Genomic DNA, 22,050 nt, shown 5'->3' with positions numbered 1-22,050 from the left:
ACAGACAGATGAATTGGTACAACAGGATCAATGGACTAAAAATAATTACCCTCTAAAGGAGGAAAGTGGCTTTTTATTTCTAACTATGTGAATGTCATCACAGAGCAGCCAAAACAACCTTTTCAGATTTTGTCTCTGTATGATGTAATAGTGCAAAGAAAGACTGCCTCTGCAGAAATCAGATCAACTCCTACTGCTACATATTCACAACTTTGGCCCCGCCTACTTGTGCATTAGTGGGATAAGCAGAAGAGAAGACAGCAATGACGAGATCACTGCATTGATGTGCTCCACAGACATGTCTGTCATACCATACTGTATTAAAATCCCACCCAATTACTAATTTTGCATTGCTAAACTTTTCTACTATTTTATACAGGGCTCTAGACTAACTTTTTGCACTGGTGCGCCTAACTTTTTTCCTTAGGTGAACGCACATTGCATTTAACACAGCAGTTTTACAAGTTCACTTTTTTTTTTTTTTTAAATCGCTGTCCATACAGGCAATATTGACTTGTAGCCTAAATTATTAACTGACAATCTGGTCAACATAAAGTTCATTTGAAGCACAATTCTACAAGAAGGGTAACTGAAAAACTGAGAAAGTGTTGGTGCTTAAAGTGCTTCCCTGAGCTGAAATTTAAACTTAAAACATTTTTTGAAATAAAAAGAAAATCTAAATTAAGTGTCTTAAGGGCTTCAAACTGAACATCTCATGGCTCAATGTCTTATGGACTATCCTCCATTGCAGTAACATGCCCCTCGGATAGCCAACTCCTGTAGTTTGGTCTTCTTGATCTTTGGCCACACTCTCTCTAGCATCAAAATCTTCCAGACTTGGCCCCTCTACACTGATTCTTATCAGATCTTCACTGTGTCTGAATGAAGGGATTCTGATCTGAACAGCTAAACAGTCTTGTTTCACTACTGTCTCAGCTATTAAAATAGTTCAGTTTTGTATGTAATAGAAAGTGATTATATTTCATTTTGTTTTTTTATTAAGTTAATTTAGAAAAACGTCTGGAGCATTTTTTGTTTGTTAAATATAAGTTTTAGTTTTTTTTTTTTAAATATCAACCAAGAGGCCATGATAAATATATCTATAGAAAGCTTTAAATGATTACTTAACGAAATAAAACAAATAGAAAATAAAAACTCTTTCATTATAATCAATCCGTAAATATGCATTTCTCTCTAAAGGCGCGTCTAATGAGATGGCGAGTCAGGATCAGCAACTTGTCACATTTATGGTAATTACTTTTGCCGGTGCTTTGCGGCAAGCTTGAGCCTATTGCGTGTTTTTGAATACAGAGCTGTTTAGCTGCGCTGCTGCTGCGGGACACTAAACACCGTCCAGCTGCTCTTGACAGTCGCGGTAGCACTGTCTCGTGTTGTTTCCACCAGCGGGGCAATTTTTTTTTGTTCATCACTAATTGATGGATGTCTAAAATATAAAAGTAAGGAGAACTCTAAAAAAAAAAAAAAGTCGGGGCCCGTCGGGCTCGGGCTGAAATGCAGGGCTCTAGTGTCTGTTGGTGAACCACAGGGAGACTTTCAGAGTCGCGGAGACTTTTTTTTTCCTCGAACGGCTGGTCGCACCGGTGCGACCTCTGATTATTTTTAGTCGCACCATTGAGAAATTAGGTCGCACTCTAGAGCCCTGTTTATACTACTATTTTTTTTAATCTGGTCTTCGAATTAAAAAAAAAAGTTGCATAGACATTCACCAAAATAATAATTTCAGGTCTGTTCTTCCAGAATTGAATAATTGAGGTTCTACCTTTGACTTAATTGATATATAGAGATACAAGTATGCAGATAAAATTCATTTTACATGGGTGTAAATGTAACCTTACTCAACAGTCTTGTACAGATTATTGGTTAATTTCAAGGAATTTAGTGAATTATGTAAAATATGTCTTTACAGAATCTTATGTTCTTACAGATCACAATTCACAAAGCTATTTTTCTATCAATAAACAGCAAAATCAGAATATGTAAAAAATAATTACGTACTGGAAAATGAACCAGAACATACTGACAGATGTGCAGTTCCAAGTGATTCAGAAAATATCATTATAGACTTTTGGAATGAGGCAAATTCAACAAATAATTTCAGGGTAAATTGGGAATTAATGAAGCATAAAATCAAAGCCGCAGCCATAAGGAGAGAAAAGAAACAGCATAACGCAGAAGAGAAAATAAGGTTAAAATTATTTGTGAAATGTTAAAGCTCTCTGGAAATTGCAGTTTAGATCAAGAAGAGAAGAAATTAATTACAACAACTATATTTATATAAAATATATAAATAAAAAGCAAAGGGAGCCTTTATATGAAAAAGTGCAATTTTTTCAACATAGAAAAAAGTTAAGTAGATTTATGGCCAAATTAATGGACAGTTAAGAGGAAATTTGATGGAAATATCAAGACATATGGCAAGATTCTATGAAGAACTGTATTCTTATGAAAACAAATTGATTAATGCACAGTTATTCTTAGATTCTAATTAAGAGGTTGCTAAAAGATAAGTGTGCCTGCTATGAAAATGTGTGACCAAGAGATATCTTTAAATGAAGTACTTCATTATATTAACAAACTTAAAGACAACAAGTCAGTGTATTTTATATATAAATATATATACATATATATATATATATATATATATATTATATATATATATATATATATATATATATATATATATATATATATACTACACACACATTTGAGAGAAACATTTGAAAAGAAAACATTTGAAATTGTTTATTGATCCTAAAGCCAAGGCATACTTTGGATTTTACATGTTCAAGTCACTAAAACTGAACTATACTTTTGACTTAAGGGAAATGTTTACACACACACACACACACACACACACATTCACTCGTTAACAGAGCTAATGAAGTGATACATGAAATCAGTGTATTTTCTGAGGTGTTTGTACCTGTGTGTGTCCTGTGATGGTCCTTCATAGCAGACAGAGTCAGGAAGGCGTAATGACATGAGGGCCATTCACACTTGTACGGTTTGTCTCCTGTGTGCAGCTTCATGTGGTTATTCAGTGCCCATTTCTCACTGAAGCTCCGCTCACACAGCTCACACTCAAACTTTCTAGTAAAAGAGAACACATTAACCAATGAACCTCTGCACTGTGACATTCAGTCACAGTTCTTAATCACAGAAATGTAAAAGTTGAGATGTCTTGTCTTTTACTTTATTTGTTTTTTAAATGTTGTCTATGCATAGTAATTTCAAGGTTATGTACTGTTGGTCTTGATGCTTATTTTATGTCATCCTTTACTTCACATAAGAACCAAAGATCTGGCCTAAACCTTTTTTCAATCTGCTAGTACATTTTATTTTACCTTCATCACCACATGGAAAACACAACTGTTTTCGGCTCTATGCCTACTTCAGTGTGTTTTATAGTTTCATTGCTATGTTATATCTCTAAAAACACACATGTGCATTTCATACAATTATTCAATAATATCCACATTAACACAATTTTTAATTTTATAACATATCAAAAACGATTTAACCCTAATTGTAATAGAAATCACATATTTGTACAATATAACAAACAAAACACCAGCATAAATTACCACAAAGAAATCACATAATCATAATGGAAGGTACAATGATTAAAGATTAAGATTAAAAAATCATTACAAACAACAGTATTTCAAAAACCTACAGATAAAAACACGTTGCTAGCACTAGATAGTTATCATCCAATTCCTTTAAAGTGAAGTTTACCGTTCAGTCAACTGTGTATATTAAAATGTAATTGCGGTACAACATATGAATTTGATCAATAAACAAAATTACTTTTTCAATGATTTCAGTTGAAAAGATATCCAGAATGTTGGTTAAACAATGCACTGGATAAAGTTAATAAATTGAATAGAAATTATCTCTTGAGAACAGAAAAATCTACAAGTAAACAAAAAAAATTTTCAGTGAATTGTTCTTTTAAATATAACAAGTACAGTAATAAAATCAAATAAATTATTTATAAACATTGGCGTATTTTATTGTCTGATGACTCTTTGAACAATAAGTTTCAAGACCGTCTGTTATTCACTTTTAAAAGATCACATCAGACATAATAAATTCAGATGGTGTAAGGAAGAAAAAAAAAAATTACTTTCATATAAGGTTGTTTTCCATGCAGCAACTGCCACATGCCAAATTTTGATAAAGTGTAAAGAATTTATATGTCCAGTAACAAAGAAATGTTTCCAAATTACATCTTGTATAACCTGTTCTACTCGCAATGTTAAAATGTCCCTGTCAAAAGATTTATATTGGAAAATCATTGGGTCAATTGAAATGACAAATTAGTGAACATAAATCTAGCATTAGATGCCAAAATATAACTTCTCCAGTAGCTAGACATTTTAATGAACTGGGACATGATATTAAACAATTAGAATGTATAGGCATTGAGGAAGTTTTAGGATCAAGTAGAGAAGGTAATATAAATAAAGAATTATTAAAAGAAGCATTTGGGATTTATAAACTTAAATCATTAGCACCGAATAGCATTAATAAGGAACTAGATTTTTCTGTTTTTCTTTGAACAGACGTAATTGGTTGGATTCATATCTGTGGAGGAGTATATATTGAGTATTTATAATGTGAAGATTGATGATTGTGTATGACAATAAATTTTCTGATGATTTTAATCATTGTACCTTCCATTATGATTATTAGGGGTGAAACGATTCACAAAATTCACAGTTCGGTTCCATACGACACAGTGGTGTTATGGTACGTTTTCGATACAACAAAAAGAAAGAAATGCCAGAGAAATTTCCTTGATTATTACATTTTTTTAAATTTCTTAGTACTAACATCATAACTTTGAAGTATTCCCGCTGATGTAGCCCATTGTCATGTAGAAGATGCGGCATACCGTTGTTGTTTTTTAATCCACCACTCTCTTGCCATCACCATCATAACTTACAGGGAAACCAAAGTGGTCCCAAACGCCAGACCTGTTGGTTATTGGAGGATCTTCTATTTCTGGTCTGGTAATTGCATTAACATTACTAGTCATATTGCAACGAGTCCAGCGTATGTGTGATTGGTGTAGGCATGGGCCGGTTTGAGATTTTGATGGTATGATAACCTTAAGCAAAAATATCACAGTTTCACGGTATCACGGTATTGTTGTTACAGCTCTGAAATGTGTTATTTCTAAAGACTGGGTAAAAATAAAAAATTAAATAAATTCCCGCTGGACACAATATATTTTGTTTTTGAGCAATATACAGAATATTAGAAACAGTAGAATTAGTTTTTTTTTTTTCCTTTGATTTGTTTCCTAAAAAGAAAAAAATAAAGACTGACATCTTTCTTTAACCTAAATCTGTAATTACAGTTATTTAATTTTAGTTATATTATTAATACATATAATTTTTATGATTTCATAACACTTAGTTATATAATAATAATCATAGACATAATTTGATTTAATAATAACCCAATTTGAAGCAAAAACAGAATGTTCTGACAAGCTTTGTGAAATTATACCACGTAAACTTTTCAGAAGACAGCCAGCTCCCCTCAGAAACACATTCATATGTGTTCATATGAAATCAATATTGAGTATTTTCTTCCAATAGTTGGTGCATCATGAACAGTGAGTGATCTGCCTGCTACGGAATTTTTCTCTGTGCATCCGTCTTCAGTGTCTCTGGCCTGTGTTAACGGCCATTAACAGACTTCAAATCACAAACAAACAACATTTTCCAAACCCAACTTGTCCAAACCCAAAAAAAAAAAAAAAAATGTTGAAAAAAACGGCCAGTTGCCGATCGCGTAAAGGCCAAAATACTTGTATTGTTACACCCCTAATGATTATGTGATTTATTTGTGGTAATTTATATTGGTGTTTTGTTTGTTATATTGTATCATGTTTGATATATGTTATTAAATAAAATGAAAAAAAAAAAAATGTGTTAATGTGGCTATTACTGAATAACACGTGTGTTTTTAGAGATATAACATAGGTTATTTTTGTAGATGATGACGTCAGCACAATGGTTTAATAAGTAGGTGGAGCAATGAAACTATGTAACAAACTGAAGAAGGCATAGAGCCAAAACGTTTGTGTTTCCCATGTGGTGATGAAGGTAAAACATAATGTACTAGCAGATTTAAAAAAGTTTGATTGCGGATCTTTGGTTCACATGTGAAGTAATTTAATTGACTGACGCACCAAAAAATATAAACACAATAGTGCAATGTAAACGGCTGTGTGGAACTGAGTGTCATCTTTTACTATAATAAAAATAGTATATAGTTGCAAGCAGCAATGATTGAGATCCAAGCACATTTGGAAGACATAACCAAAATAAGCAATTGTGAAAGAATCTGTCAAATGGATGTTGTGGGGATCTGAGTGTATGTCACATTCCAAATTATTTGATAACATTTGCACTATGATGATTCATCAGAATGTTCTAGTGTTCATCTGTACCAAGTTTAGTGATATTTGGATGGTGCAATCACAAGATATAGGCCAATTAGTCATTATGGGCCACACCCAAAAACTAGATCTATTATCTGGCCTATATCTGCTAAATGAAAAGATAAACAAAACAAAAAAACCCAACCTGCAGAAAAATGACTAAAATTACAATAGTGTTTAAAATGAAGGATAATTTTATAGACAATGATAATATATTTAGATTTACACTTTTTTAGGGCTTAAGCAAGAATTCCAAAGAAGCACCCCATGGCCAGTTTTCACAAACATTGGTACAAATACATGTTTTCACATGATGTATGAATATATACATTTTCGTAACAGTAGGCCATTCGGATTTGAAATTAGTAGCCACTGAATTTTGATTGACTACTGGTGGCCATGTTTCTATGGAAACATTATGGGTGGCCTAGTTTTCTAACACATGGATAAGGCTTTTTGTGAATATTGTGACCACTTTAACAGTAGCCCACATAAAAAGATATTTACACTGAACCTGTAGATCCTCCTTTATCACACTTAAAGCATATTTAGAGGTACCCCTATACATATAAGCATTATTATTCTTTTTTATACTATGGCTGTCTAAAGATATTGTTCACTGTTAGTTTGTAACACACTCACAAATGTTAACAAATGCAATCTTAAGTGGAAACTGTAACAAAGTAATATGATACAGAAGTGTATGTGTTCAGTGCGGTTCAAAACCTCTCTTTGGGCTGGCCCAGTCCATGCTTTCCCAGCAGATGAGTGTTGAGATGTTTCTTCATCACAAATGCCCATCTGTAACAAAATGTATAGACATAAATAAAAATAAGGACAAAAATAATTTAATTATTTTAATTAGGTAAACCATCATTTATTTTTTTTTTATTATTGATCTGTGCCTGTGTGCCTGGATAGGAGTGCACATTTTAAGATTTTGGTTGCTGTTGTATTAATATTTTATACATTTACAATGTATGTTGGGCAACTGGGTGAATACCGATCAAATAAAAGGTAACATCTTTTAATGAACTCTGGCTTTCCGCTCTTATAAGCAAATGTACATTTATTCAAGGCTGTTCTATTCACTAGAACGTTGGTATAGTAACTGTTCATAATGTTTCTTTTTTTATACCAAATATAAAATTTCACACCTGCAGATCATCCCCTGTGCTGAGTGTAACTGGTAAGTGATAGAGGCTGTTTTAATTATCTGTCTTCTAATCCAAGTATCCCAGTATACTTGTGCTGTCTGTCTGTGAGATTACAGTTTGAGAGATTTCTTATTATTGACTTGGTCTGGATTAATTTACTTATTTAACCCACACTGCTCAGGTGAATGCATGCTTGTGAGAATTTCCTGCATTATAAGCACAGAGCTTGCAGGAAAGAGTAAACCACAACGACCACGCAGTAACCACAATCCTGCTCTGAAATTCAGGCTCTGTCATCCTTTCAACACATTCAGCTGCAATATGAGTGTAACTAAAGCTGCATCAGAAGCAAAACACTGAAAAGATTACCACTAAGCTGTTTTACTTTCTGAGCATAAAAAAAATAAAAATAAAATAACCATCAATGTCTGAAATAACCATCTATAGAGCTTACAAAGCAAGGGAAAGACATGGCCAGTAGGGGGCAGTCATGTTTCATTCATAGTCATGTCAAGTACTGAAACTGATGACTTGCTTGTAAGCGCTCAGTGAACCCCTCTCAGAAAAGTATTGCAACAAGCAGCAGAGCACATTAAACACAGACCAGCCATATTCAAGTATTACGTGTGTACCACCGCAATGCCATAAAATATTCTTGGCTCTGTAAATAAAAGTATTTTTACATGTTTTACATTTACATTTGAACACTGATAATTCAAGGTGCATTTCGGTAGTCATTAGTTTTATTATATGAAAACACGTCGCATTTATTATATTCTTTGTATCTAAAACACAATCTAAAATGGGTTGTAAAGTGCTAAAAACCATAAACAGAAAATGTACTACCAAAACATTGACCTTGTAAGACGTGAATGACAATAAAATGTAAGAGTCAATAATCTAAAATGAAAAATCCAATTATTATTATTAAATAGCTTAATTTGACCGAGGGTGTTTTGATGTGAAGTCAAATGACTAGTCACAGGGCCAGTTTAAGGGTTTATGGGGCCCTAGGAAAGATCATGAAATAGGGGCCCATCAATATTGACATATTAAAACTGTTATAAACATTACAACTGCACTGAAAGAAAAAAATAAAAAAGGCTGCAAAAATCTGTAAAATCAAGTCTGAAAAAATAAAAATAAAAATTAGCATGTACACGTTCGCATATAAAATAAAATATAAGTAATGAGTACATAAAATACCTATTAGAGAGCAGATATTTTGTCTGGTTAATGTCCAGAATAATTGCCCACATTTTTGCTTTGATTTTTTCTTTTCTTTGCCCAGATTATTCTTGAGAAATTGTGACAAGCCTTTGGAAACAGAAGCGCTGTTTCTGCAATCCAAACATGCTTGAAACACAGAAAGCATCTCAAATAGCTTCTAAGAAAACATTTTGTACATTTCCCACATCTGTTGATAATATGGTACTCCGTGCTATGCAGCATGAAATAATGATGCCGATTACAATCCTTTTTTTGTTTCTCTTACGGTTTGCTGCTTCTGTTTATACTGTTGCTGTATTTATTGTCACTTGATGCTTGAAGTTATTTGTCAGTGTTTTGTAATTTTCTAGCTTTTCTAGTTATCATTTATAAATAACATTCCTATGGTAAATTGCATGCCAATAACAAATATTTGATCAAAATGCATCTTTTAGTCTTAATTATTGCATTTTTTCCTGTTTAACATGCACGCATCCGTCTTTATTTATAACATTTACAGAGTGTATAAAATGTGAAATGTGAAACAATGAAATATAAGTTATGCTCAGAGAAAAGCATCTTTTAAGCACATCAAACAATAAAAAACACTCCGGTTACTGGCTTGAATATGTATAATTCTGCAGTTACATCTTTATATCTCACATATGTGAACTTGTCTTTATTATTATTACTTTATTTTGCATTTCTCCTCATTGTGTCTGTGGAAAACAAAATCACTTTCACAACAGCACACTAAATTAAGTAATACTTATATACACATGATCCTGTGAATTCCTGCAGAGCGCAATACAAAGCAATACAAAGTTTACAAAGCATTTAAAATAATAACATGCTGTATTACACTCATTTTGTCATGTGTAAATGGATTTTTAGATACAAACTAAATGTCTGCATCCATTATTGTTTTTCATATTTTATTGTGGATATTTTGTTTTCTCTGAACAAACCTGCAGTTAACAAATTATCAGAATATCAGAGAATCATAGTTATTCTGTTTAATATACAATGTAACAATCCATAAGCCTAGGCATATTTAAATAACGATTCAAGACAAACCATTTCCAAGCTGAAGTGGCCAAGAGCAGTCTAATCTGGTCTAGCTACTGACAAATTGATTTAAATGCTAAGAAGCGTGCCTGCAGGGAGCAGTGCTCATGCGTGACGAATTGGGTGCTACTACGCGGAAAAACATGCAGTCTTAAAGGCCACATTTGTATGGGCAATTTTGAGTCCCCAATTTACCGAACCTGCATGTTTTTGGATTGTGGGGAAAATAGGAATACCCGGAGGAAACCCACACCAATACAAGGAGAACAAGCACACAGGACTCCACACAGAAAGGCCTAATGACTCAACTGGGGACTGTGTTGTTATGAGGCAACTGTGCTACCCACTTTTGTTTTTAGGAGACTTAATTTTTTGCAAAATGGTACAAGAGGAATACCGTATAATAGTAATAGCAATAGTAACACACAAATAAAAACAATGGACTTGTGACATGGTTCCTGAAATAATCAAGCCTTCACTTTAAGCTTTACATTCATGACAAGTATTTTTATTTTATTTATTTTTTTATAAGAAAAGAGCAGGAGAAATACAAAGTGTCTCAGAGCTGGCAAAAGCTATGAAAAGAGTGACTGTTTCACCTCACGCAGTAAGATACAATGTGCAGAAGTGAAACGCTTAGTTGTTGTCTACACTGGAACTACCCACTGTAGCAAAAAAGCAGAATAAACTCATTTAGCCTTTTCCGAGGTGCATTTAATATTTACAAAATATTGACTACTGGGAATCCATACATCTGCTGTAGTCTTATCAGACCAGGGATTTTGTAGAGATAAGTTGAGCAACACTCCCCAATACAGAGCAGGGCATTGATGGAGGGCATTCTCCAGGAGTCAAAAAATAGAGATGCAACAATTTGTCATAAACTTGTACACTCAACGCCAAAAAGGGTCAGACCAGTATACATACAATTATGGAGGATGTACCAAGTAGCTACTAGAATATAACAAGTTTGTTGAATTTAATAAAGGGTGTACTCCTTTTTTTACAACCCTTTATTTAAACAAAATTGGCTAATTTACTTATTTTGCAGATATTAATGACATACTTTCTGTTTTCTATGTTTCTAAATAGATGTATAATACATTTCAATTTAGCCTTGCACTGTATAAGCGAACATTAAGAAAAATATTTTGCATTTGTTCAGAAAAGGTATACTCATCCAATTATATATGAATATAATCAAATACAGCAAATACTGTCATTAAACTGTCTATGTTGCTAATGCATATTCTTAGTCTATGTCCAATGAGCATTACATATTGATCAACAATATTTAATTCTCACTTAGAATGTGATTTATGCAACAGCATGAATCAAAAAGGATTAATCATGAGCCAAGCAATCTGTGCTGTCATAAAACTCCAATTTAAATTCTGATGTCAGCGTGGAAAAAAAGGTTTAAGCACAAAAAGGCTTTTTTTTAAATTAAGGGATTATATGAAATGATTAGGGATGATTAAAAGTGTCCTCATGTAAAGTCTGATTGATTGTGCTCCACCAAATATAAACAGCCAGAAACAAAGGTGAAAACAGCACTTAGATAAAAAAGGGGTTTATTCATTTGCTCAAAATGTTAGTAGGATTTTTAACAAAAGGCCATTTATTAACCTGATTTTAATCCATTGATTTTTTACATTCAGTTTAAAGGGGTGTGTCTCTTTTAAGACTTAAGTGTATATGCCCTCTGCTATGAATGGGAAACATCTTCACATATGAAATAAATATTACATGTGGAACTCTTACTACGTATTTAGCATTACAGCTGAAAATATTAACTAATACTGAAAAGTGTTGAATACAGCATTATATTTAGATCTACTCTTACTGCATAAAATGTTGCAGCACTGAACACTGTATGCGATCACTGTCATGTCTGTTGAGTGCACAAATGCAAGGATCTCGCCACTGCAACCTGACTTCAGTACTCTCATGAATGATTTCATCATAGCTAACACAGTGCAAACACAATGTAAACAACATATTCATTGTACACAATTCATTGTGACACAACAAAAGACAATTAAAACTATTAAAATCAGTAGGGTGGAACGGTACAGACATGTCACGGTTCAGTTTGGGGGGTCACGGTTCAGTACGATTTCGGTACAACAGAAAAAAGAAAAAAAAAAATCTACTATGCTCATTTTTTTTTTCATTAATTGTGAACAGACAGTACTACAAATTAAAAAAATTAACAACAATATATAAAAATACAAAAAAATATAAAAATATATATTTATAATATATACATATATATATATATATATATATATATATATAATTTTTTTATATTATATAAATATATAATAATCTGTAGTACATATACACATACAAGAAATAAATTCTTAAAAATATATTTGATTTAGTTTACAGATAAACAAGGGGAAAAAAACAGTGTGACACGTAACGTAGCATATATATGCTGAGTTTTAGGGGTGTAAATCGGATGATTCGTCACGATACGATATGATATCGATTCTCATACCCAGCGATACGATATTTTCCGATACCTCAAAAAATTCTTCAATACGATTACGATTCGATTCGATACAGGAGTATATCGATCGATATATCGATATTTTGATATTTTATATCCATTTTAAACAACCATCTACATTTTTATTAACTGAAAATTTTACATTCTGTACCTCAGTTGGGACATTCACAACAAAAAAAAAAAATAGGCCTACACATTTTTTTAAATAATAAAGAAAATAAACAATTGGATAAACAATTCTGGTTGCTACTATGGGCTCAGTGCTAAAAATCTTTTCTACAGATAACCAAATTACAAGCAATAGCAGAACATAACTACAATACAACAAAGACAAGTTCAATAAACAGTGCTTTTCAGGTTTTTCAGCTCAGTCAAAAATAAATTTTCAGGTACACGACAGAAATGGCTTATCAAATGTAAAATAACTGCACAGTCTTCACTCTATAAATTAAATATAGATGAATCATTTCTGATGTTATAACGGTTATTTAGTCAGGAGCAGTGAGCACTTGTATTTTTCTTTGACAGCATTAGATTTATTATTAGTTTGCTTTCACTTTAAGAACGAAGCACGGATTTAATATAGCCTACTGATAAACACGCCTTTTCTTTATGAACTGTTTATGTTAAGACATATGCCTAACGACTGTGTTTACTAGGATATTCGTCAAAATGCGCATTTTGATTTAATTTTGTCTGTATTTATTCATCCATGCACAAAAAAAGCGGAAGAGAGCTCGTTTTAGTATTCACGTGGTCTAAACGCGCCCGACTGTTCCACCAACGATCACGAGCGTCTTTTATGCTCACATTGTGCCTTCGGGCAAGGGCAGTCCTTATAATGAGTCCTGATACGCGAGTTTGAGCGAGAATGCATGTGTTGGCGGTAATTCATAGACGGACATTATGTGAAAATGTGGACAGCGCAAAATAAGGTGCTTATTTATACTACAGATATTTTACGTGTGGCATCGATGCATCGTACCGTCAGACATCGTATCGATGTATCGATCCATATCGATGAATCGTTACACCCCTACTGAGTTTCAGTTAATTTTTGTGATGGGCTTCATTTGTTCACAGAAAGGAAACTCAAATGGCAGAAAGCGACATCCTATTTGTTTTCTTTATTTTAAAAAAGCACAAGGTTTTGTTTTCATTGTGAGCATACACAAGTAAAACCAGACCTTTATACAGTGATGCATTATTAATAAGACAATAATGTGTGTTTAAAGTTGATTCTGCAGGTATAAAGCAACAGTTGAAGTGATCGCGCCGGCACGCATGCACGCACACACACACACACACACACACACACAAAACACATCAGTTCCAGCATTGCTAACTTGACAGCGCAGTTGGTCCTTTATCAAAATAAAATACAGTGAACCAAACATCCGCGTACCCGCCTCTGTGTCACCGCTGGAACGCAACTGAAACACAAAGCCTAGAATTTACATAATAAATAATAGTTTAGCATTCAGATCTGGAATATTTGGATTTGTGCCGAATGAGAGAGGTAGGATACAAGAGCACAAAGCTCCATTTCTCAAACAGTTGAGTGCACAAGCCTTTAAAGCATACTTCTTTGTCAGTCTATGTGAGAGACTCATTCCGAGAATCAGCATATGGTCACGGTCTAGTGGGCTTTGTTTTCAAGTACGCAGCTCATGGCATTCGCTGTTCTTCTGCTGGCTGCCAGTTATCAAACAACGCCGTATTGTTGCGGGCAACCTCTTCTAGATTGGAGGTGAATTGCCTTTATTCGCTGTAAGGCCTCATGCACCGAACCGATGCCTGTACCGTGACAGTTCGGTACAAATACATGTATCATTCCACCCCTACTGTCTACTAGGGCTGAATGATTAATTGCATTTGCGATAATATAGCGATATGATTTTTCCAATCGCAGAGGCTGCGATTACACGGTCACGTGACAGAGTAAAAAGATGTGCTCGACTGGACTTGAAGATCGATCGGTGTATGACATCAAAGTACGAGAGAGAAAAAGCATAAGGAGTCGTCCGCTCTCTTATAGCTCTCACAGTAATTTGATGACACACATTTAAGCGCAGTCTTCAGAGGAAGCATCAAGTTGGCATGCTACAGTGTTGCCAAGTCCGCAGTTTGGGGAACCCCTCCATAAAACGTGTATTTTACCCCCTGGAATACCGGTGGACCCCCTCGAAAACACCATAGGGCTAGTTTTGCACATGGAAATTACTCAAGCAGTAACAGTGTTATGGTGCATTTCATTACTGAATTCTTCGACCTTAAAATAATATAAGGTAATATATATAGAGAGAGCCATAGATGATGTCGCACAGACCAGACCCAGGCAGATGCTGGTCATTCAAAAGCTAAATTCATAAAATATGATGAGGCATATCTTGTTCTCGGCTTCACTCACTGTGTCTATACCGGACGCTACAGTTGTCGCGTCCCACCGCAACAGCTTTACTGTACACTGGATGTGACAAAGTGACTATTGCAAATCAATTACCTTTGTGTCAGTACTTCATAAATAGAACAAGCCATCAGTTTAATGTCGGGTTTTGTCACGCCGCCCCGCATCCAGTGTAGACAGCGTCACTGATTGGTTTTACTGTATTTTGCTGCTCGCGGTGTAGACACGTTGATTAATGTCGTTGGTGAGGAGGAAAGCCTGTGTGTGTCCTATGCCTTAGCGGACAGCATGAAACCCACAATAAATAAATAAGTAAATAACAGAGAGAAATATAGCTGCAAGCAGCATTTACAGGGCCAAGCACTACAGAAGCAAGCCTCAGACCAACTGCAGGAATGAGTAATTTAAACCATTTTAAGATTATTTTAGTCAAAATGGCTGAAAAATCATAAATACGACCACTAGTAATATGATTTCTTGGCTTATCACTTTTGACCAATAGGCACTGTTACCAAATTAATGTGGCATGGTCAGTGTGAGGTGACAATGGCACATACAAAGTTTGGTGTCAATATGTCAAATATTTGCAGAAATACAGCCTCAGATGCAGTTTGGCACTATGCCTAAAATTTGTAGTGGTGCTGTACAAAAACTGTTTTGTTTATCAAAACGAAATCCATAACTTTTGTCACCACAGTCTGAAGATTATCTGACTCGAATTTGGTGAAAATCTAACCAACGGTTGATGAGAAGTTCAAAAAAGTAGGTTTTCAACATAAATCAAAATTGCAGACAGGAAGTTTTGAATGTCTAAGCGAAAATTGGTATCTATGTTGTTGGCATGACCCAAGGAATATTTTGACACCAGTTTCATGACGATAGGCTAATGCAATCCAAAGTTATTAGCATTTTTGGAAATTTAATAATTAACAGTTAATGGTTTATTACTCTTGGTTAATGTAAGCAAAAGTTATTAGCATTTTTAAAAATTTCAATATAACTTTTGACCACAAGGTGGCGCTGAACCCAAACTTTTTGTGAACCATCAAGGCATGGTGTCAAAGATGCTTACCGAGTTTTGTAAAGATACGTCAATGCGTTCATATATTATAGCATTATATGACAAAATTCAAAATGGCTGACGTCCCAAAATGGCTGACATGGGAAAATTGGATATCATTCAACTTGGCATGATGCATCGAATCTAAAGAGAGTTTTGTCATTTTTGGCCCAACCATTCAGAAGTTCTAAGCAAAAATTTTCATTTTTAAATATGCATCTCCTGGCAACTTGGTGGCACAGTGCTGAAACACTGCAGGTAGTCTCAGGTCATGCTTGTTATAACAAACACCAAGCTTGGTCTCAATATGCCTTAATTGCATTTGCGATAATATAGCGATATGAAAAAAAACTTGATTTTTCCAATCGCAGAGGCTGCGATTACACGGTCATGTGACAGAGTAAAAAGATGTGCTCGACTGGACTTGAAGATCGATCGGTGTATGACATGCCAATTTTGCATGCTTTTCGCAGAATTCTTTCACGTGTTATTCAAGTACGGTTGGACGAATCAACTTAAATTCTGTAAGTTTTTGCCAGCATGGCCTGAAGATAATCTGGTACAATTTTCATGACAATCGGTGCAACGGCCCAGGACGAGTTTGAAAAAGTTCGTTTTCATAGAATTCTTTCGCGTGTTAATCAAGAACGGTTGGACGAATCAACTTGAATTCCATAAGTTTTTGACAGCATGGCCTGAAGATAATCTGGTTCAATTTTCATGACAATCGGTGCAACGGCCTAGGGTGAGTTCGAAAAAGTAAGTTTTACGAACAATTAAAAATAGCGCAAAAACTAAACCTTTTCATTTGCTGGCTTACGGTTCAAAAGTTATTAGCATAAACATGAGTGCAATTTTGGACAAGTGGTGGCGCTAGAGAGTTAGAGTTAGAGAAATTTACTGTGGTAAATTTTCTCACTGTTCTCTATCAGTGTGCCAAATTTCACAACTTTCCCACAAGCAGTTCTATGGGCTGCCATAGACTTGTGGTGGTAGAAGAAGAAAAATCACGCTAACGGATACAATAGGTGCTTAAGCACCTTCGGTGCTTGGTCCCTAATTATAATAACAGTTCCTCTCTCTATCCTATTTTTCAGTGTTTCAAGTGATGCAGGTGTTTTTCCCTGTAGATTTTTTTAAATTAAAAAAGCATTAATTTTTCATAATGTTTAGTAAAATTATTTGGCGCAACCAAAAACGTTTGAGAACCACTGGTCTAAAGTTAACATTGTTTAAAAAGTGCAGTCCACATGTGTACATACGTTTATTACAGTGACAGATTTGTTTTTATATTTCTGCAATCTACTTTAGTTTGTGCGATTTGTATATTAATGTTTACACCAGGCTTTTTTGTCTGTGCTTTATGTTGTCATAATTATTATATGCTTACAAGGTTGGAAGTTCAACAAATCAGTCAATATACTACTGTGATTGTAGTTGTTTAATAAAAATATCATTCATATCAATTCATGCAACACCTAATTTCATCATAACATAGGCCTGGCCTACAGAAAAGAACATTTCTAATATTGTGTTGGTCATACTATACAATGATTTTTAGCTCGTCTTTGAGTAATACAGAACAGAGCTTAAAAAAAAAAAAAATTGCATATTAAATCGCAATCACAATATTGGTGTAAAAAAAATAAATAAATAAATATATATATAAATAAATAAATATTCGCAATTAGATTATTTTCCAAAATCATTCAGCCCTACTGTCTACACTGGAGGCAGCATGCGCCAAGCATTTGCTCTACTTCTGAGAAGGATAAATGGATTTGCAACAATCGCTTCAATGCGTTCAATGTAGTTGCTAAATGTTGGGTCAATATCATTCTGTAAAAATTAAATTGCAGCTGGTTTACCAAAATAGTAAATAACATTGATAATACTGTTATAATATTGAAGTAAACAATAATGATTATATTGTTACAGTGGCACCTGTCAAGGGGTAGGATATATTAGGCAGCACGTGAACAGTAAGTACTTGAATTTCATGAGTTGGAAGCAGTTAAAACAGGCAAGCGAAAAGATCTGAGTGATTTTGCCAAGGGCCAAATATGATGGCTAAAAGACTGTGTCAGAGGATCTCCAAAATGACAAGTCTTGTGGGGTGTTCCCATTATATGCTGATTAATAAAGGGCTCTAGACTAATATTTGATGAACTTGCGACACGAGACACTAGACCCGCTAGATTAAATCAGCACAGCCAGCAAGGATTGAACACAACTTTTTTCGAACGAACGCAACCATTATGAATGAGTACACTTTTTTTAAACAACTAAATAATGGCTGTTCCATGGTCTGTTGAGGAAGTACAGACGTTCCTCTCATTGATGGCCGAGGAGGAGTGGATCCAGCGAGAGCTTGATGGGACGACACGGAATGAAAGAGTTTTTCAGGAGGAATTTTTTTTTTTCATCCTGCCTACTTCCTACTTTAAAGCAGTACTAAACTGCAGTTGAGTGTGCTGGGGGGTTGTGGGGGTATTAAAAATAAAGATAATTTGGCTTCTGGTATGGCGTCGAAATGTGTAGCAGCATAGTGAATGTGCTCCCATAAGGTCTGGTGTTAATCCTCCATTTTATATTACATATTATAATTTAAACTGGATTTAAATAATATGGAGGGGGACAAAGCAAAAAAAAGCTAGGATTAAACAATAATCGAAACTTGAGAAGACTGAAAAAAATAACAGAAGAAATGGCTGAGACGGACAGCGCCTCTGATAACCTTTCAGCTAGCATTGCGGCGATACACGCGGACATTAAAGCTTTCCATGTGGATATTAAAACTGAACTAACTGCCTTCCGAGATTCTCTTGCAAGAGATTTGAAAGAAGAGCTGAGCAATTTTAAACAAGAAGTCAACCAAAAACTGAACGGGCTTGTCACGGACCTAAACGTCACGGCAGAGAGGACCGATGAAGCGGAGCAGTGAGTTGTGGAATTAGAGGAGAACATAACTGAGTTCAAAGAAGTACTCGGACAAAGCATCCAAATTCAAGAAGACTTACAAGAGAGATTGTTATATCTCGAAACATGCTCACATAGAAATAATATGCAGATTTTCGGAATCCCGGAAGGAAGCGAAGGGAATAATGTCCAAGAACGGGTGAAATCAATTATCAAAACGGAGCTGTCACTCGGTGACTTGGACCTCAAAATTCAACGGTGCCACAGAGCACTTGGACCCAAACCACCCGCTGATGCATACCCTAGATCTGTGGTGGTATTCTTCCTGGAATATAAGTCGAAGTATTTGGTCCTATGTTCTGCATGGAGGAAGAAGGAAGTGACTGTAAAGGAAAAAGGATTTTCTTTGACCAAGACTATCCACCTGAGGTCCAACAGAAAAGAAGGGCATTTGCACCAATCAGGAAAATTCTGAAAGAGAAAGGGATTAAGTTCCAAATGCCACCGCTGGTGAAACTGAGAGTAATACGACAATGGAAGCTTCAAAAGCCTTGAAAGAAAAGGGACTGATAAGTAGCGAAGAGGCAACTGGAGTAGAGCTTTCTGAAAAAGCGAAACAGAGGCCTTGGGAAAAGGTGGGAGCAACATCAAAGAAAAGTAAGGAAGCACGTCGAGGGAAGATCCAGGAAAAACTATGTGGATTTCAAAGAGACAACGCAAGCTCCATTTGAATGAACGGGTGAAGCTGATACACCCCACCATAAAACTTCGAAACAAATTTGTGGCTATATCTTTAATGGGGGACATAAATGAAAGATGAGCGAAAGAGGACGGATACTTTATCCGATCTGCCCCGTGTTAAAAAGGATGAACAACTGAGGACACCCACGTTTGGAATTGAGTCACTTAACATATTTTGTTATGTTGACGCAAAAGGACTATAATTTGTATTAAAACAAACCTGTTATCATAAAGGATAATAAAAGAAATGTTGTGTTTAACTTGTAAACCAAGCTGGAAACAAGAATATAGAGCCAGTCAGTATGGGTACTGAATTTCTGTATAACACTTTTTGTGCAATAGGCTTTAGAGAAGGAAGGCTTTCCCCTCACATTAGGAAGTTATTTAAAACTTTAAGCCAGGTGTCCTGTTTTTTTTTTTTTTTTTTATGTGGTTCAATATGTTCATGGTTTTGATTTATAGGTTTTGGTCACCTCTTCTTATTCTTTACAACAATACGTGATTAGATTGCATGCCAAGACAGGAATATAGGATAATAACTTTGAATGTTAATGGGTTACTAAACCCAATTAAAAGAAGTAAACGTACTGCTAAAATGAAAAGAGAAAATCAACAGATAATCTTCTTGCAGGAGACTCAGAACATGAAAAGTCTCAGACCATTCAGGAGTGCACCTCACAGTGTTCTTGGACTGTAAACCTAAAAAGACATTCTGGCAACTCAATGGCAATCATTTAAATGATTTAGCATGTAAAGAATATGTTAAAAGGGAACTCTCTGATTACTTAACCTGTAATGATAATGGAGAGGTGTCACCCTGTACCCTATGGGACGCAGCTAAGGCTGTTATGCGAAGTAAACTCATAATGTGGGCATCACAAAAAAAACAAAACAAAAAAAAAACAGAGTTTGTCAGAACAGAGCTTGTTTCAAGTCTCTCCCTAACAAGCTGATGATCTGAACCAGGTGTTACAGAGAGAAATTCAAAACATGAGTGGTGAGGGGGGCTGGACTGGAATTGAGAACTACTGAAGTAAAACATTCAGCTGACATAATTGAACTTTAAAAAAAATGTGATGCTCTCTTGAACTCACCCACAGATGTGACACTTGTACTCTCTCATGCCTAGATGTCTCTTAACGTGGTTGCGGGCATCACCGAGCTGAGCGGTAGCAAAGTTACAGATCTTGCACATGAACGGTTTAGATCCTTTAGAGGAAAAAAACAAACAAAAAACATTAAAAGACATTGCATTTTCTTCATTACATTGACATGAGGGTGAGTGAATGATTTTAATTTCAGAATTTTAATTTTTAAGAGAAATACAGTATCACTTTAAGAAAAGACCTGCAAACTTGTGAGGAGGGATGAATACACATACACATCAATAAATAACATCAGTAAATAACTAATAAATAATCAAGCACAAATATTATTACTTTTATTTTAAATATACAGTAATTTGCAACAAGGAAGGGGTTAGATACCAAAAGCACACTGGGACCAATTAAACTAACGACAAGATGGCATAACTTTTGTTTACATTATCTTCTTTAGTAGAAGATTATTAGGGGTCCAAGCACTGAAGGAACTGAAGTCTTGTTGTATTTGTTCTGTAATATATTATTAATGATTAATTATTATTATTATTATTATTATTATTGTGTCATAAAACTGTTTGGGAGTCAGAGAACGTAATCTATACGCACATAGAGATCAATGTATGTTTTTCTTAATTCTAGAACTGTATGGGCTAGAATTGGCAAATTGGCAACCAATTTCACAGATGTTTAAACAGAAACTTTGTAACTGACTAATCTAAAACTAAAAAACACATTCGATACTAATGGCCACAGAAAAATATGGCTTATATTTGTGATGTGCTTGCCTTGCATCATGAAATGTTCAATTTTTATTTCATGGGGACTTTAATGCCAAGAAAGAAGGATCTAAGGTCCAGTCCACACTGCCAAGGTTATTTGAATTCCATAAATTATTACTCAATGTGTGTAAAGAATACAAGAATCAAGTCCAATTTGTTTTTATGCTCTTTAAGTTGATGCATCTAAACAGCATGCTCTCTCTGGACAATAATTAGACCACAGGGCTGATGGGAGCATCCTCAGATTAGTTCAGTTCAGTACAGACTATGCTGATATAAACAGTTCAGCTTGGTAAACAGTAAAAATGCAATTCTCACTCGTAACTGTGTGTGTACAAATCAGGATTAATCACAGAAGAGTAACAACAAATTTATTTACATGTAGCTGCAAGTGTGTACATGGCCTAGGAGTTTACCAAGCAAGTATTTACCAATAGTAATTTTACATTAGAGCTGCTCAATTAAACTTTAAAGATCGCAATCTCGATTCAAACACCCACGTGATCTTATTCCTGAATGACAACGATTCAGCTATGTCTATTATGTCTGTTTCACATCGTGAGTGTCAGTGGAGCGTGAGAAACACGTTTTGTCGCTGTCCATGTTAA

General features: G+C 34.8%; 1 protein-coding gene across 1 annotated transcript in view; it reads right to left on the bottom strand.

The window, feature by feature from the left end:
• The window catches only part of znf407 (zinc finger protein 407), a 43,205-nt gene that overhangs the window by 8,202 nt on the left and 12,953 nt on the right, over positions 1-22,050 (bottom strand). The window contains exons 3-5 of the mRNA XM_042755779.1: positions 20,655-20,769; positions 7,208-7,282; positions 2,945-3,111 (exon numbers count right to left, since the gene is read on the bottom strand). Coding sequence (XP_042611713.1) covers positions 2,945-3,111; positions 7,208-7,282; positions 20,655-20,769 — 357 coding nt within the window. The remainder of the gene's footprint in view (positions 1-2,944; positions 3,112-7,207; positions 7,283-20,654; positions 20,770-22,050) is intronic.

The sequence above is a fragment of the Cyprinus carpio genome, unplaced genomic scaffold (assembly GCF_018340385.1).
Source record: "Cyprinus carpio isolate SPL01 unplaced genomic scaffold, ASM1834038v1 S000006746, whole genome shotgun sequence".
NCBI lineage: Eukaryota > Metazoa > Chordata > Actinopteri > Cypriniformes > Cyprinidae > Cyprinus > Cyprinus carpio.
Note: the sequence above shows the minus strand (reverse complement) of the source record. Positions and strands in the feature narration are given on the sequence as shown.